The sequence below is a fragment of the Passer montanus genome, unplaced genomic scaffold (assembly GCF_014805655.1).
Source record: "Passer montanus isolate IOZ18808 unplaced genomic scaffold, ASM1480565v1 scaffold153, whole genome shotgun sequence".
Lineage (NCBI taxonomy): Eukaryota > Metazoa > Chordata > Aves > Passeriformes > Passeridae > Passer > Passer montanus.
The window spans coordinates 62,198-77,113 of record NW_024362385.1 but is presented as its reverse complement, the minus strand read 5'-3'; the positions used below and the strand labels follow the sequence as shown (position 1 = coordinate 77,113).

Sequence of the window (14,916 nt, the reverse complement as noted above, 5' to 3'; positions counted from 1 at the left end):
CTCCACATAGGATCAAATAGATGAAGCAGTAAAACTCCTCCTTTCTCTAAAAGCTGACTACAAGGAAAAGAATGGGCAGGAATACAAGCCAGGACACCCACCAACAGCTCAGGGGGCTTTGCCTCAGGCATCAAACACAGTATCCAGTGGTCCAGATACTCCTGAAGCTAAAGCCCTGTTTAGCAAAGTAGCTCTTCAAGGAGATGAAGTTAGGAAATTGAAAGCAGAAAAAGCAGACAAGGTAATAACATACACACTGTAGTGTAAAAATGTAATATATGTATTTAAATCTAAAAATCTCTTTAAAATTCAGTGTGATTGTGGGAATTAGAAATGTACCTTTAAAATAGGCAGCATTTGAATTCTGGGATCTGAAATATTATTTTTAAATTAGATGTGCTCTCAGGTATGATCCATAAAATGTCAGCACATTAAAGTTAAGTACTGGCTTATACAGATTTTTCTGCCAATAGTCTGAATGTCCATAAAGCCATATAGATTTTTTTTTTTTAAAGACCCATATTATTCCACTGATTTCTCTATAATTTTCTTACTTTTTTCTTTCCTTCAAGGAAAAAATAGATGTGGCTGTTAAAGAACTTCTTCAGTTGAAGGCCCAGTATAAGTCTGTTGCAGGAGTTGACTATAAACCAGTGTCTGCTAGTGGTGTAGATGACAAAGACAAAAAGAAGAAAGAGAAGGAGAACAAATCTGAAAAGCAGAGTAAGCAACAGAAGCAAAATGATGGCCCCAAAAAAGAACCTTTGCAAGGACAAAGTGGTAATGAGCGCTCCTCAAATGGATCAGGAGAGGGCCAAGGCCCTAAGAAGCAAACCAGGTAAAGATGCAATCTTTAATCTTATTGGATAGAACTATCAACCATCTACCTATGTTCAGATTTAGAGTTTGATACGTGTCTCATTTCACTTGAAAGTATGGACATTTGCAAAATAACTGTATTGATTTTCATATTCAGGATTGAGCCAAAAGCAAGTTACCAAGGTTTAGTTAGTGTCAGTTGTACTTCAGCATCCTGTATTGTTACTGTCACTGACAAGTTTTTGTGCTTATTATTTGTTTCTGTAAATGTGCTGCTGTGTCTTGCTGAAAATTTAGAGGTCTTTTTACAGCATGTATTATGCAGCACTATGTATTTCCTGTTTTATATACATAAATCATATATTAGAGACAGAGATGCGGTTATTATGTATAGAAATAATGCCAGAAATAAATGTATTTCCCCCCTTTAAAACTTCTTTGTTTGTAGAGATATAAAACTTTTACTTTTGTGTTCTGTCATTTGAGTCTGATGAGTTTATTAACCTTCTTTAGAGTCCTATAGTTTTATTGGTTATCTTTATTTTGAGGTAGGGTCAGTTTTCTCAAACAGTGTGACTGACATTCACATGAATGATGAATTCAAGTTGCATGTCTTTCCTGAAATTTTAGCTACTGTCTGGGTAGGAAATGTTTAAAATAAAGAGTAGAACAGCTTACAAACAGGTCTGGTTAATCCTAAGCTCTTACTGGACTGCTTACTGGTGGTTTGGTTTCTTAATATGTTGCTGTGAGGTTCTTTGATACAGCCATAGTGAAAATTAGAAGTGTTCAAACTATACTAAATAATTGGAACTGTTCTTATTAAATATTCTTGTTAGGGTAAGGAAATACTAGCAACTCTCACCAGCCAAAACTTAGCCTTTTGATGTAAAACTAAAACATTCTCTTCCACCTTATTATTCCATACCTCCTGCCCCCAAAAAAGAAGAGGAAAAAAAAGGGTTAGGATAAGTTTCACATCTAAATGCTGAACACCACAAATTTGTTTCTTTTGTCATACCTTAGGCTGGGTCTAGAAGCTAAAAAAGAAGAAAATCTTTCAGAGTGGTTCTCTCAGGTAAGTGCACGTCAGTTTGATTTAATTGTTTCATTCTGTAATAAATCAATGTCTGTTAGGAATTTACATCTTTTTGATTGAGTTCCTTTTTTTCAATACAAAGTGAAGTATTTTCTCTTTTCTATGTCTTATGTTATCATGGTCTTAAATAGAAGTGCCTTGGAGTGAAGAGCTGAATAAATTTAGTAAGCTGTAAAAAGATTGAGTGTCACCCACCCAACCTTTTATATATAATATATATGGTTTCCTCGTTTCATGTCTGGATTTCTCTTCTGTTAAGAGTAAAAAACTTAGTTGAAATTATAGGAATTCCACAGACTTGAGAGTTTCATTTCAGCTCAAGGATTGATGCATAACAGAGTGAATATCTATTGATACTTAACAATTTTGCTGGCTTGTGAGATTGAACAAAACCCAGGTAGAGATGATTAGTTTAGATTAGTCTTGCTATGTGAGATTGTAAGTAGCTGTCAATGGTGTCCATTTCCTGTCAGTAGTATAATTTTTGCCTGTACTCTAAGGAATAAAGGTCTCTGAGTGAGTTAGAGACATTTCTTAAAGAAGTGCAATTTTTTTGTTCCTGAAAACTAGCTATAGTCTCTTACTTGGGTTCATGAAATTCAGTTTAAGTGTTTACAGTATTTAGACCTATTATTAAACTTAATGTTCCTGGTTAACCTTCTCTAGGTAACACAAATGACCCTAAAGTATATCTTAGCTGCTAACAATTTCAGCAGTTTTAAGTAGGAGACTTCTCTTGAGTTGCGTGACACACACTTGAATTACTGAATGTTCTCTGTGTACAAGCTGAAACTTCAGCCTCTGATTAATCTTTTGCAAGGTGATCACTAAATCAGAGATGATTGAATACTACGATGTGAGTGGCTGTTACATTCTTCGTCCTTGGGCTCATGCTATTTGGGAAGCCATCCAAGACTTCTTTGATGCAGAGATCAAGAAACTTGGAGTGGAAAACTGCTACTTCCCCATGTTCGTGTCCCAGGCTGCCCTAGAGACAGAGAAGTCTCATATTGCTGACTTTGCTCCTGAGGTACGCTTCAAAACTTCATTTTAATCTGACTGTAAGAAAACCCAACCATTTAGTCTGCAGCTGGATATGAAAGTAAGTTTGGGGCTAGAGGATTTTTTTCCAAACTTGTTTTGTTTGATTTTTTTTTTTATTTTCTCCTTTTTTTAGGTTGCTTGGGTCACAAGATCTGGGAAAACAGAACTGGCTGAACCAATTGCTATACGTCCCACAAGTGAAACAGGTGGGTCTGTTTTCATGTAGTTTGGCTATAAACTTATATGTGAAGTTCTATGTATAGTGTAGCTGATAGACAAGAGTCCCTTCTGAAAAGTGGAAGCCCCCACTTTTCAGAATGTTTTCTGTAACTCCTTAGGAAAATTTCTTAATCTTGTTGCTGCGCATAGGAAATCCACATTATATGTTCCCTTAAATAGGCACTTTTAGAAAATGCAGACATTTCAGGAATTTTGTTGTTCATATTCTGAACAACTGATTTACTTTGTCTGAACACATTTGATTGTTTGGTTTATAATGTTTATAAGAATTTTTTTCAACTCATAATTCACTTCAGTTTTGCATGTGTTTTGACTGTAATTGTTCATCTGAGTAATTTATACAAGCATTTTAAGACATAAGGCTGGATGAGTTTTTAATTGAGTCAAGTCTAGCATAGCATCCTAAAATCTTGAGGTCAGGTAGTTCCTATTTGTGAACCCAGGTGTATTTACCATACTGTAAGCCAGGGATCAAACCCAGTGTCATTAAATAATAAGCTTTGGATTGTACTTTGAGCAGCAGCAGCCAAGCTCTTTTGCAGAGACTCGGGATGAAGTGGAAGTACTCTGGTGAAAATATTATGTATTAAGACAAAAAAATATATTTTAAAGGAAATGAAACATAAAAGCATAATTCTCACAGCAGAGAATGTTAAGCTTATATGTACCAAAAGGAAAAGTTTGGCGTGTCTTTATTGTGTGGAGACTCAAAGCTGCTTTTTTTTTTCAGTAATGTATCCTTCCTATGCAAAGTGGGTGCAGTCACACAGGGATCTTCCTATCAAGCTTAATCAGTGGTGCAGTGTTGTGGTATGTGTACACAATTCCTGAGTACCTCTTCTTATCACAAGTGCAGTGTAGGACAGTTATTCTCTGTGGACTTGGCATGATCATAATGATCACAGCACATATTTCAAAGCAAAATTATTACCATAGTTTATATGATATGTTTTTCTCAGTGTTTCTAATAAAACATTCTTTATCAATGTGTGTAGTTGATTGTATTAAATAGGAATCTGTGAGTAGTTGGCTTTTTTATCTTTATTGAGGATTTTCTAGTACTTGCTTATAAACATTATTTGTAACAAAAATTTGATGCTTCATGGTGTTACATTTTTATGCTTCTGCCCCTCCAGCGCTGGGAGTTCAAACATCCCCAGCCTTTCCTTCGCACTCGTGAGTTCCTTTGGCAAGAGGGTCACACAGCATTTGCAACATATGAAGAAGCAGCAGAGGAGGTAAAAACAAATGCACTGGTGCTTCTCCTTTCAGGAAGTTACCTTACTCCATAGCAACACAAATCTTAGTACTGAGACCTCAAGGAAATCTTTTTTTTTGAGAGCCCTTGTGAAAAATGCCAAGTTTATTAGAGCCCATTTTTTTCTCAGAAGCAACGCATTTCTGAGGCTTCGTTCTTTACAAACAATATGGAAAGTTAGAAGCGTGTGATATAAAGTGTGTGCTTACCCTAAAAATTATTTTTCTTTAAAATACTTAAAAATCAGTTTTCATTAAAAATTTAAATAATGCATCCATGTGTTTACTACTAGAAGTTCTAAAACTTTCTTTGCCCAGTTTTATAACTTTCTTCTTGTTTTCTGTCATGACTTACAGTTGTTGCTTTTTCGTTCAGGGAGAAAAACATCCAAAGTAATTGAAGAAATCTTAGTTTCTAAACAAAGTCTTGAGAAAGTGTTAAATCTTAAAGATTTCAGACTCTGTCACATAAAAATATTTCATGATGTAACAAATGCAAAATCCTGAGTAATTCTGAAGATAGTTTGTTCATCATAGGTGCTGCAGATACTTGATCTCTATGCTCGGGTGTATGAGGATCTCTTGGCAATACCTGTTGTGAAAGGAAGAAAGACGGAGAAGGAGAAGTTTGCTGGGGGGGATTATACAACCACTTTAGAGGCATTTATATCTGCCAGTGGAAGAGCTATCCAGGTATTTAGCTATTAAAATAATTATTTATTTCATTAAATATAGGAAGATGAAATATTTAAACTGACGCTTGATAGACTTAGATTTTCATTGAATAGAATTTTCTGTGTGCATCTATTTCAGGGTGCAACATCACATCATTTAGGGCAGAATTTCTCAAAGATGTTTGAAATTGTGTTTGAAGATCCCAAGAAGCCAGGCGAAAAACAGTTTGCTTACCAGAATTCCTGGGGCATTACAACTCGGACTATTGGTGTAATGACAATGATTCATGGAGATAACATGGGATTGGTACTCCCACCTCGTGTAGCCTGTATTCAGGTGTGTAAAAATACCTTAAACTGTTTTTAGTTTCCTTTCTTGTCTTGGAATTAATAAGTATTTCATATCGGGCAACTGGAAAACTTAATTCAGGATGGAGCTGCCTAGTTACAGAGTAGCTGTGTGAGGTTAATAAAAATCATTAGGATACTTGTGGTGGACCAGTCCCCTTTGACAGTTCATCCATTTGAAGTAATGTTATCTGTGCCGTTAGTATGAAAAGGGAAATGTGTCCTTCATTTCTGAGGGCATGAAGGCAATTACTGGAATCTAGGGCCACAATATTGGTTTCAAGTTTTTTATAACTATGAGCTAATTTTTTTTGTAGCATAAAGTACATGTCCTGTTCTATTGCAGGTTGTAATTATTCCCTGTGGTATCACAAACTCCCTTTCTGAAGAGGACAGAGAAGCTCTGTTGAAGAAATGTAATGAATATCGTAGCAGGCTGCTTGCTGTCAACGTCCGTGTCCGGGCTGATTTAAGAGACAACTACTCACCTGGCTGGAAGTTCAACCACTGGGAACTTAAGGTACTTTTCTTTCCAAGAGAGGTTTTGAAGCCTAGGTGAGGAGAATATATGAGGTATGCTATGTGTGCCCTGTGTTCTGAAGGCAAATGTGTTCTGTAAATTAAAATCTGCTGCCTGATAGTCAGTGATCATTTTTGTGAATAGATGAAGAAATGGTGTTTTTGAAGACTTGTTCTGTTTTCTAGGATTTGCATGTCATTAGGGATTTTTAAACCTCCAGGGCTCTACTTATATACCTAGAAATTCAAATTAGGACCATAAATTACTTGCATTTTTAGAAATATGTACTGATACTTCAGTGTGTCCTGACTCACAGCATAGCCTTTTGTGAATACAGCAGAACAGAGAAAATAAACCTGCAGTGTAAGAAACGAAAGGAGCAAATTTTTTTGTTTCAATATTGCCATGTTCCCCTCATATAGCACTTGAGAGGAACAGTTCTGCTTCCTCTAATAACAGAAATAGTGAGCAGACTAAAACAGTGGTAATAATGGTAATTAAAAATTGAATGATGTGTTGAGTGTTGTTATGGAATAATATTTTTATTCTGAATTTAAAATCAGTTTCAATATGTTAATCTTCATAGTAACCTGATAGAAGTGACCCAAATTGTTCAAAGTTTCTGTTGTCTCAAAGTTCTCTTCCCTTTGTGTAACCTTTTTTTTTTTATTGAAGCTCTAGTACTGTGAAGCCATGTTGGAAAACTTTCTAAATAAAACTAGGTTTTTCAAGGAGGCACATAGCACAGGGTAAACTTGATGTTTTTCATAAAATGTACTAATGTGTAGATAATACACATTAGTATAATAATGTGTGTGTACATATATCTATATCTATATATATATATAGATATACACACTAATGTAGTATAATACCAGTCCAGCATAATACCTAAACTGCATCTTCAGGCTCATTGCAGGAACAATACACTCCTTTTATTGAGTGTATAAGGAATTTCAGGTAAAAAATACAAAGGTGCTGGAATAAGAAGTAAAGGAATTAACTGGAAAATATTTTGCCTTATGCACTTGTCAGCTTAGCAGACTTCTGATGTTACTTCCTAAAAAAACCAAGTCAGTGGTACTTTTTTTGTATTGTCTGGTATTAGTTCCACTGCTTTCTTGGGAAGTCTGCTTAAGGGACCATGAACTGTTCTTTTACTCAGCAGTATTACAATTAGAAGTCCTGAATACTCCCTTCCAAGTTTTTATTATGGAAACAATGCTTTGTGGGCATAAACTAGACTGTTCAGTTTGAATTGCTTGTTAATCATAGTTTTGAGTAGCTTTTTGTGTAGCTTTGCAGCAGTAGTAGATAGTTCATTGGTCAGTTGTATCTTACTGTATTATTCACCTTTTTAGCATAATTAAGGTAGTTGGGGCAGAGGGAGTATAGGGAATCACTTGGAAGCTGTGAACCTGAGGAGATTCCAGAGTACACAATGCATAGAAAGCTTGGTACAGGTTCTGATTCTCCTGTTCATCTCTTGAACACTGTAGAATGGTTTTAGCTTATAAGCCTACTGATTCAGTTTCCTTGGGGGAGAGGGGGTGGGGAACAATCCTCCAAAATGTATTTTTATGCACTCTTTTCATTTCCTGTGAAAGAATGAGTACACTCTGGGATACATGTTAGGATGTAAAGAAAATAAGTTACATGGTAGACTCTTAACTGACTCTTTTCAGTAACATGGAAAATCTTTTTGTCTGGTTGTGTGTGGGGGATGAGAAATTACATTTTACCACCAAAGTTTATAAACTTTGATAAACTCTGACTTACTTGAAATGATTTGCTTTGCTAAAGCAATTAGCTGTTTGCATTAATTGTAATGCAATTAATGTTGATATTAGAGCTGTACTTAACAGAACTTTTGCTGCTAAAACAATACCTGTTGAATGCCATTGAAAGCATTCTTTGAAAACAGAATTAAATGTATTATTGGGTGAACTAGAACATTATAATTGCTGTAGAATTAAGTCTTAATTGTTCAGACTTAAAAATCTGATTTGCACTATGTGGGATAACTTAGTGCAGTTTCAGCGGTGCTTCAGTATTACTTGCATGCTGGCACTGATACAGTCTTCAAGCTAGTGAAGTGAGGTAGAATGCACAAGTGAAAAGAATGTGGATGAGAAATACAGAAATGCATAAAAGCTTTGCAATATATTGTGATTCTTTTTTCCAAAGAAACTTAAATGTATCAAGTGAGCCTATATTAAAACTGGACTCTAAAACAACAAAAAGCCACAGAGTGAGAAAATGAACTCTTCTGAGAATTACTTCTTCATCATAACTTCTAATTTTTTTTCCACAAAGGGTGTCCCAGTCAGAGTTGAAGTGGGACCACGAGACATGAAGAGCCAACAGTTTGTTGCTGTTAGAAGAGACACAGGGCAAAAGCTGACATTATCTGAACATGAAGCAGAAGAGAAACTTAAGCAGATCTTGGAGGAGATCCATGCAAACCTTTACAGCAGGTAGACTAAGAGTTACAGTAAGTGGCTCTGCTAATCACAGATGCCCTTCATCTGTCAGAAGAATTTCTCACGTTAATGGTTTGTCTGTGGAGAAAGACAGGTTAGGCTCATCTTCCTGTTTGTGTCATATAATTTTCTACCTCTTAAACTCCTTCACATTCAGCGATAGGAGCTGCCTGTTGTTCTTATGAAATGAAAGGTAAGAGGTTGTGAACTTACTTTAAAAAATACATCATTGAGTTCACATGTATTATTAATAAATAAGTACACCATACACACACCATAAATAGGTGTGACCCATTGGTCATTATGTGACTAGTGACCTTAACACTGCCCAAGGAAGGGCAGCAGAACTGGTGAAGGGTGTAGAGCACAAATCCTGTGAGGAGTGGCTGAGGGAGGGATGGGGTGTTTCTTCTGGAGAAGAGGAAACTCAGGAGGAATCTTATCACTCTCTACAACTGCCTGGAAGGAGGACGTAGCCAGGTGAGAGTTGATCTCTTCTCTCAGGTAACATGTGACAGAATAAGAGGAAATGATCTCAGGTTGAGCCAGGGGAGGTTTAGATTGGGCATTGGAAAAAATGTATTGACTGCCACTGTGGTCAGGCATTGAAACAGGCTGCCCAACAACTAATGGAATACTCATCCATGGAAGTGTTCAGAAAACATAAATGTGCTTATGGACATAGTTTAGTGGTAGGTCTGGCAGTGTTGGCTTAGTGGATGGACTCAATGATCTTAGAGATCTTTTCCAGCCTAAATAATTTCATGATCCTATGTACAGGACTTATTTGTGAAAGATGCTTTTGGTGCAGAATTTTGAAAGACACAAAGCTGTCCAAGTAATTTCAGTAGCTGAAGTTCTGTGTCCAGAAGTGTATTTTAAGACCCTATGGACCTTCACAGGATTGTTTTCTTGTAAGCAATCAAATACTTTTGAAACTGTTTTTTGCCCTTACTGCAAACGCCAAAATCCCTCACAGGTTTCTCACTGCAGATTGTTGCTCGTAAGTCCACTGAGAAGAACAGGGTGTTGACACAGCACTGTGGCAGATGAGCTTTTCTATTTCCTTCTCTGATGATCAAAATTGTTTACAGGCAGAATATTTTTACCTAGCTCAAAAGCATCTTGGGATTTAGACTTAGAAAATAATTTAAAAAGCAAAATACACATCAGTCATGGTTTGACGCTGGCACGATGCTAGTGCCTTCATGAAAATATATTTTTTTTAGTGGCTGTTGTGAGATGTGATCAGAAATAGAGCAAAGTAGGCTTTAACTTAGGAGTAAAGGAAAAAACAACTTTATTAACTACCCTATCTATAAAGGAACAGACACAGAATTTAGAATGAAAAGTTTCTAAATATATTGTTCTTCTTCCTCTTATTTCTTCTACAGCATGAAATAAAACTTTAGATTTTTATGTAGTTACTATCTTTTAGATAATTAGCTTTCAGTCTGTCACGACTTGTTAAATAATTAACTTCTAGTTTATTAGGGAGAGAGGAGCTTTTTGCACTATAGGCTTTTTTTAGAAACACAGTTGAAATCTTTTGTGTCTTCATGTTATTTGTGGCACTGTTCGGAGAACATTTGTTTTCGTGACTTTTTCTTTTTATGTTCATGTTTTCACTACTGCGTATGGACCAGAATTGTTTTAGGGTTCTCTTTTTAAGGATGTGTTGCTCTGTTTTAAAAAAAACAACAGTTTCTCCGCTTCGGGACATAGTCCTTTTTAAATTTACTTCTTGGGGCTGAGGTACCTCGTGAACATTCTTTTCTTCGCTGAAGATGGGGCACATTACTACACCTTCAGCTGTCTTTGTTTACACTACCGCTTCACCGTACTTTTTTGGCTCTAAGGCATTGCTTCCCCCTAAATGTAGTTTTTGTGTTACAGGAAAAACATGGGTCTGTTTATGGCTATGCAAGAAAAGAGTCTAGCTCAAGGCTATTCCATCATTTCTTCTCACCTAGGATTCTGCTTAACTCTTCTGACATTTCTTACTTGCACTGACTTTCATCACACTTACTTATTTCTTTTTGTTTTATTTCTCTCTTTCCTCATTCAGATTAAGGAGGATCAGTATTTGTAAGGTTTTTCTTATTTAAGAAAAGGGTTAAATTTTTTGCTTTTGTCTGCTTAGAACTCTTACAGGGGCCAGTCACTTCTGGCCAGTCGTGCTGCTAGCACATGATATCAAATTTTAAGGCAGCACAGGCACTGGCTCTCTCTCTCTCTCTCTCTGTCTCTCTCCCAGGGGGTAGCGGGGTGTGGGGGGTCTGGTGCTTCTTAATGTTCTTCTACTTTTTCATCTTGCAAAGCCTTTGCCTTCTTCCTCTGCCCAAGGCTCCGGCCTACCTCACCGGTGGCTTCCCCTCCCCACCCAGCCCTAGCTGGGCAGGGGAGGCCTGACTTCTTTCACTGACTGGGACCAAGAGAGTTTTTTTGGGAGTTCTCTGCTTTTTAATCCCCTGTTCTCAGAGGCGGTCCATGTTTTCAGTGACTAAACTAGGTGCTAATATTCAATTCTAAGCACTGATTGGTTTGACCCCAACTTCCCAAATTTCTCAACCTAGGACATCTATAGTATTTATTTCTGTCTGCTTCAGGTCAGTGTTTAACTGTTGGGCACAACAGTATGAGTGAGCACAGTGAAATATGCAGCAACCCATCGGCAATTAATCAAAATTTTACCTCCTTGGGGATCAGTGGTAGAAAGACATAACCTGATTAGGAAGATTTTAATGAATATATAGCTCTTTTTGTAACCTTTGGTTTGACTGGCTCTGAAAACTCAGCTCCATTGGGCCAGTGAGTTTGTTTGAATAAATCTGCCCTGACTGAATTTTTTCCCTTTTCTTAGAGCATCCGAAGACCTAAAAAGTCATATGGTGGTGGCCAGTAATATGGAGGACTTTCAGAAAGAGCTTGATTCAGGAAAGGTAAGGGGATTAACCACTTGTATTTTTGTGCTTCACACCCTTTTTATCCATTACAAGTAATGGTTTTATCCGAGTATGCTTTTAAGAGAGAGTAATGTAAACATTTCATTCAGGTTACAATAACCTCACTGTCATTATTCTAATGCAGTGACAAAACACTTAAGTCTCATATAAGGGTCCAGGTAAGAGTTTAAAGTACAAGCTATTTACGTCAAGGAAGTTTTACCTTTATGACCTGAGTAGAAGCCATTAGGTTCACTAAGAATTACTGCAAGTCAGAAACCTCCTTGGATTTATAGTAAAAATAACCAATCACGTGGATGAGTGAGCTCTACTGATCTAAACATCTGTGAAAAGCTATTGAAGTTTAGATGAGAGATTAAGTTTTCAGCACAGAATTGAGCTGTTTCTTTTACAAAGAACTGCTGACCAGATTTTTTAACCCTGAAATTCTGTCACAGATCAGATTGGGAAATTCTTTATTTGTTTGGATTAGTGTGTTCAAGAGGTAGGATCCCCAACATTTGTTAGTAAGGTTGTTTATTTTTTAAAGAGAGATCAGTGGGTTGTGTATCAAGTAGATCCACTCTGAGAATTTCAAAATTCCTAATGAAAAATGTACAAGTGCCAAGAATCTATAAATACTCTGTTGAACTTCAAAACTAATTTTAAGTTATTCCTGGTTAGGCTTGACCTTCCATTATACTATTTTCTTGTATTTCTATTGCACTTAAATTCAATTTAGAACACAATTTAAAGGAATAATGATGAACTTCAGAGGAGGAACTGAGTTAGCAATGTCCAGCACTCACTGTTGTGTGCAGCTAGATTCTAGATGTGACAAAGAGAATAAAGCTGTTTTTATAATGTTTAGAATTCTAATATAATCTAAATGCAGTTAAGCTTGGAAATGTGAACAAATAATTTTACATTCCATGTTGGTTACTTCCACTGTTTTGGTACTTAGGTTATATGAATTTATTATGAACTGCATATCTGAATTGAAAAAAAAATCAAAAAAAGATGCCATTTGGTCTTTGTTTCACTCTCTACCTATTTTTGTTGTACTAACATAATTTTATAGCATATGTATTCTGAATTACTTAAAATTGCACTCTGTTAGCACTGACTGCTGTGTAAGAGAAAAATTTTTAAAGATGAAATAAGTGCTTCTGTTTAATTCCTGCTGCTGTTTTTCCCTTAATGGAATTGCAGACTCTTAGCTCTTTAAAAATGTGGACTATTTTTCATTTCACCAACAAAAGATTCATGCAAGAACAGTGATGTAGAGTGGTAATAGTTCCTTTTTTCAGTTGCAAGAAAGCGAAGCTATAAAGTGAAGTCTACTAAAGGTGTGTTCCAGTTAATGCCAAATTGAGACATTTGCAGTAAGAATGTGAATTAGGTGAAAGAAAGATGCACTGAGTGAATCTTATTCACAGTTTGGATAGAGTTACAATGAATGAAGGCTGAATTTAGTAGCTAAGGTTGCCCTCAGCTATCAGCATTTCATGAGTGTTCAGATGTGTGTAGGGTGTGTCTTTTTTACAGTAATGCTACCTCTTGGTAGCAAACTGAATTTTCTCTGTGGAAGTCCATTTAAAAGTCGGTAAAATTGAAGGTAAAACCAGGGGCAAGAGATCTGCTCCAATAGCTAAGAGTAGTACAGAGTGTGTGACATTATCATTTCAGCCTTACTCTCTCAATTTTCTTCAGTTAAGCTAAGTGAAGGAAAGAGCAGGAGGCTGCACACCCACACCCACCCCCACACCCCCCCAGAAAAAAAGTGCTGTTGGCAGTTCTGTTTTCTTGAAATAATGTATGCTCAGAAAAAATGAAAATTCATAGTAACAGAATTTAAATTGGAACTTGTTAGGGCACTGTTTTACAGTGTATAAGGTGAGCATTTGCTCAGTAGTTTGAAAATTTTAAACTGTTCCTGAAAAACAGAACATTTGATAAAAAAAGAGTGTTTATACTTTGCACAGAAGAAAGATATATTTGGTTTAAAAAAATTTAAATGGTGCTTTGGGTTTGTGTAAGATTTTCCATACTGCACTGTGGAGGGATGGCTGGGCTTATCTATTGCTCTGAAGAAGAGCTATTAAAATTCACTTGTAACAATTGGAACTTTTCCCAGCTTGAGATCTGTATATGAGATCTGAAGGTCTTAGGAATCTTCCAAAGACAAAGATATTTTTACATGTATAACTGTTGGGTTTTTCTCTCTCCCCTCCTCCCTTCAGATTGTACAAATCCCTTTCTGTGGGGAAATTGAGTGTGAGGATTGGATCAAGAAGACCACTGCCAGGTAAAATATAACTGAGCTGGAGAGTATATACCAAGATCAAAATCAAAATATTTTGAATATAAAACAGGAATGCAAGATGCCTTTGGGTATAACACTTATGTACAGACTCCTGCTGTCCTACATAATTCAGTATATTTACTTCCTTAACTCTGGAACTTTCAGAATAATTAATGTGGTTTTAAGATTTATGTATAATACACTTTATTGCACTTTTATTTTTAATATCTTTATTTATTAATATCCTTTTATTTCAGGGATCAAGATCTTGAGCCTGGTGCTCCATCCATGGGAGCAAAAAGCCTCTGCATACCTTTCCAGCCACTCCGTGAACTCCAGCCTGGAGCAAGATGTGTGTGCGGCAAAAACCCTGCCAAGTTCTACACCCTCTTTGGTCGTAGTTACTAAATCACTAGTGAAAGAACCTTCTCCTTTATCTGTGAATTGAACTTTTTTTAATAAGACTGAAATAGCCCCTTAAACTTCAATCGGTTTTGTGACATTTTTAAATAATTAAAAGACAAAGCCATAAACCATAACCTGGCTCCCTAATGGTCAGTCTTAGGCTAGCAGTAATTCACAGATTTTTCTGTAAACATCTCCAATAAAATAAAGATGTATTGTGAGCTGTAACATGCTGTGGTGGATTTTTTCTGTGTTGCTTAGTAGGGAGGAATAGGTATCCTTTGCTCATGTCTTTTTTTCTGGTTTGGTGCATGTATTTCCTTGTACATTGGGAAAATGCTTGAAAGGTTGGAGAGAATGTCATAAAAACTACAGTGCACTTCAGCATCTACTTTCTAGATAAAACATCTGCTTTTAATTTTGCCTTCAAATTTTTCAGTAGAGACTTGCTGCTATGCTGCTAAGCTGTAGGCATAGTAATTACTACCTTTAGAAAACTCCCCTTGAAAGCCAGGTCTTTCAAGGAATATTTTCATAAAAACATAGAATCATAAATGGCTTGGAAGGGGGCCTTAAAGATCATCTTGTTCCAATTCCCCTGCTGTGACAGGGACAGCTTTCACTAGACCAGGTTGCTCAGAGCCCCATCCAGCCTGGCCTTGAACACTTCCAGGCATGGAGTATCCACAACTTCCCTGGACAACCTGTTCCAGTGCCTCACCACACTCACAGTCAAGAGTTCCTTCCTAGTATCTTGTTGAACCTGCCCTCTTTCCA

At 36.5% G+C, this 14,916-nt stretch overlaps 1 protein-coding gene across 2 annotated transcripts in view; it reads left to right on the top strand.

Moving 5' to 3' along the window:
- Positions 1-14,367, top strand: part of EPRS1 (glutamyl-prolyl-tRNA synthetase 1) — a 39,381-nt gene extending 25,014 nt beyond the window's left edge. For both annotated transcript variants that reach the window (XM_039702045.1, XM_039702044.1), the window contains 14 exons: positions 11-241; positions 573-838; positions 1,846-1,897; positions 2,739-2,948; positions 3,096-3,168; positions 3,933-4,012; positions 4,339-4,440; positions 4,997-5,152; positions 5,273-5,470; positions 5,828-6,001; positions 8,318-8,478; positions 11,348-11,426; positions 13,673-13,737; positions 13,992-14,367. In XM_039702045.1, the coding sequence (XP_039557979.1) occupies positions 11-241; positions 573-838; positions 1,846-1,897; positions 2,739-2,948; positions 3,096-3,168; positions 3,933-4,012; positions 4,339-4,440; positions 4,997-5,152; positions 5,273-5,470; positions 5,828-6,001; positions 8,318-8,478; positions 11,348-11,426; positions 13,673-13,737; positions 13,992-14,142 (1,998 nt within the window). In that variant the 3' untranslated portion in view covers positions 14,143-14,367. The remainder of the gene's footprint in view (positions 1-10; positions 242-572; positions 839-1,845; positions 1,898-2,738; positions 2,949-3,095; positions 3,169-3,932; positions 4,013-4,338; positions 4,441-4,996; positions 5,153-5,272; positions 5,471-5,827; positions 6,002-8,317; positions 8,479-11,347; positions 11,427-13,672; positions 13,738-13,991) is intronic.
- Positions 14,368-14,916: the final 549 nt, after the last annotated feature.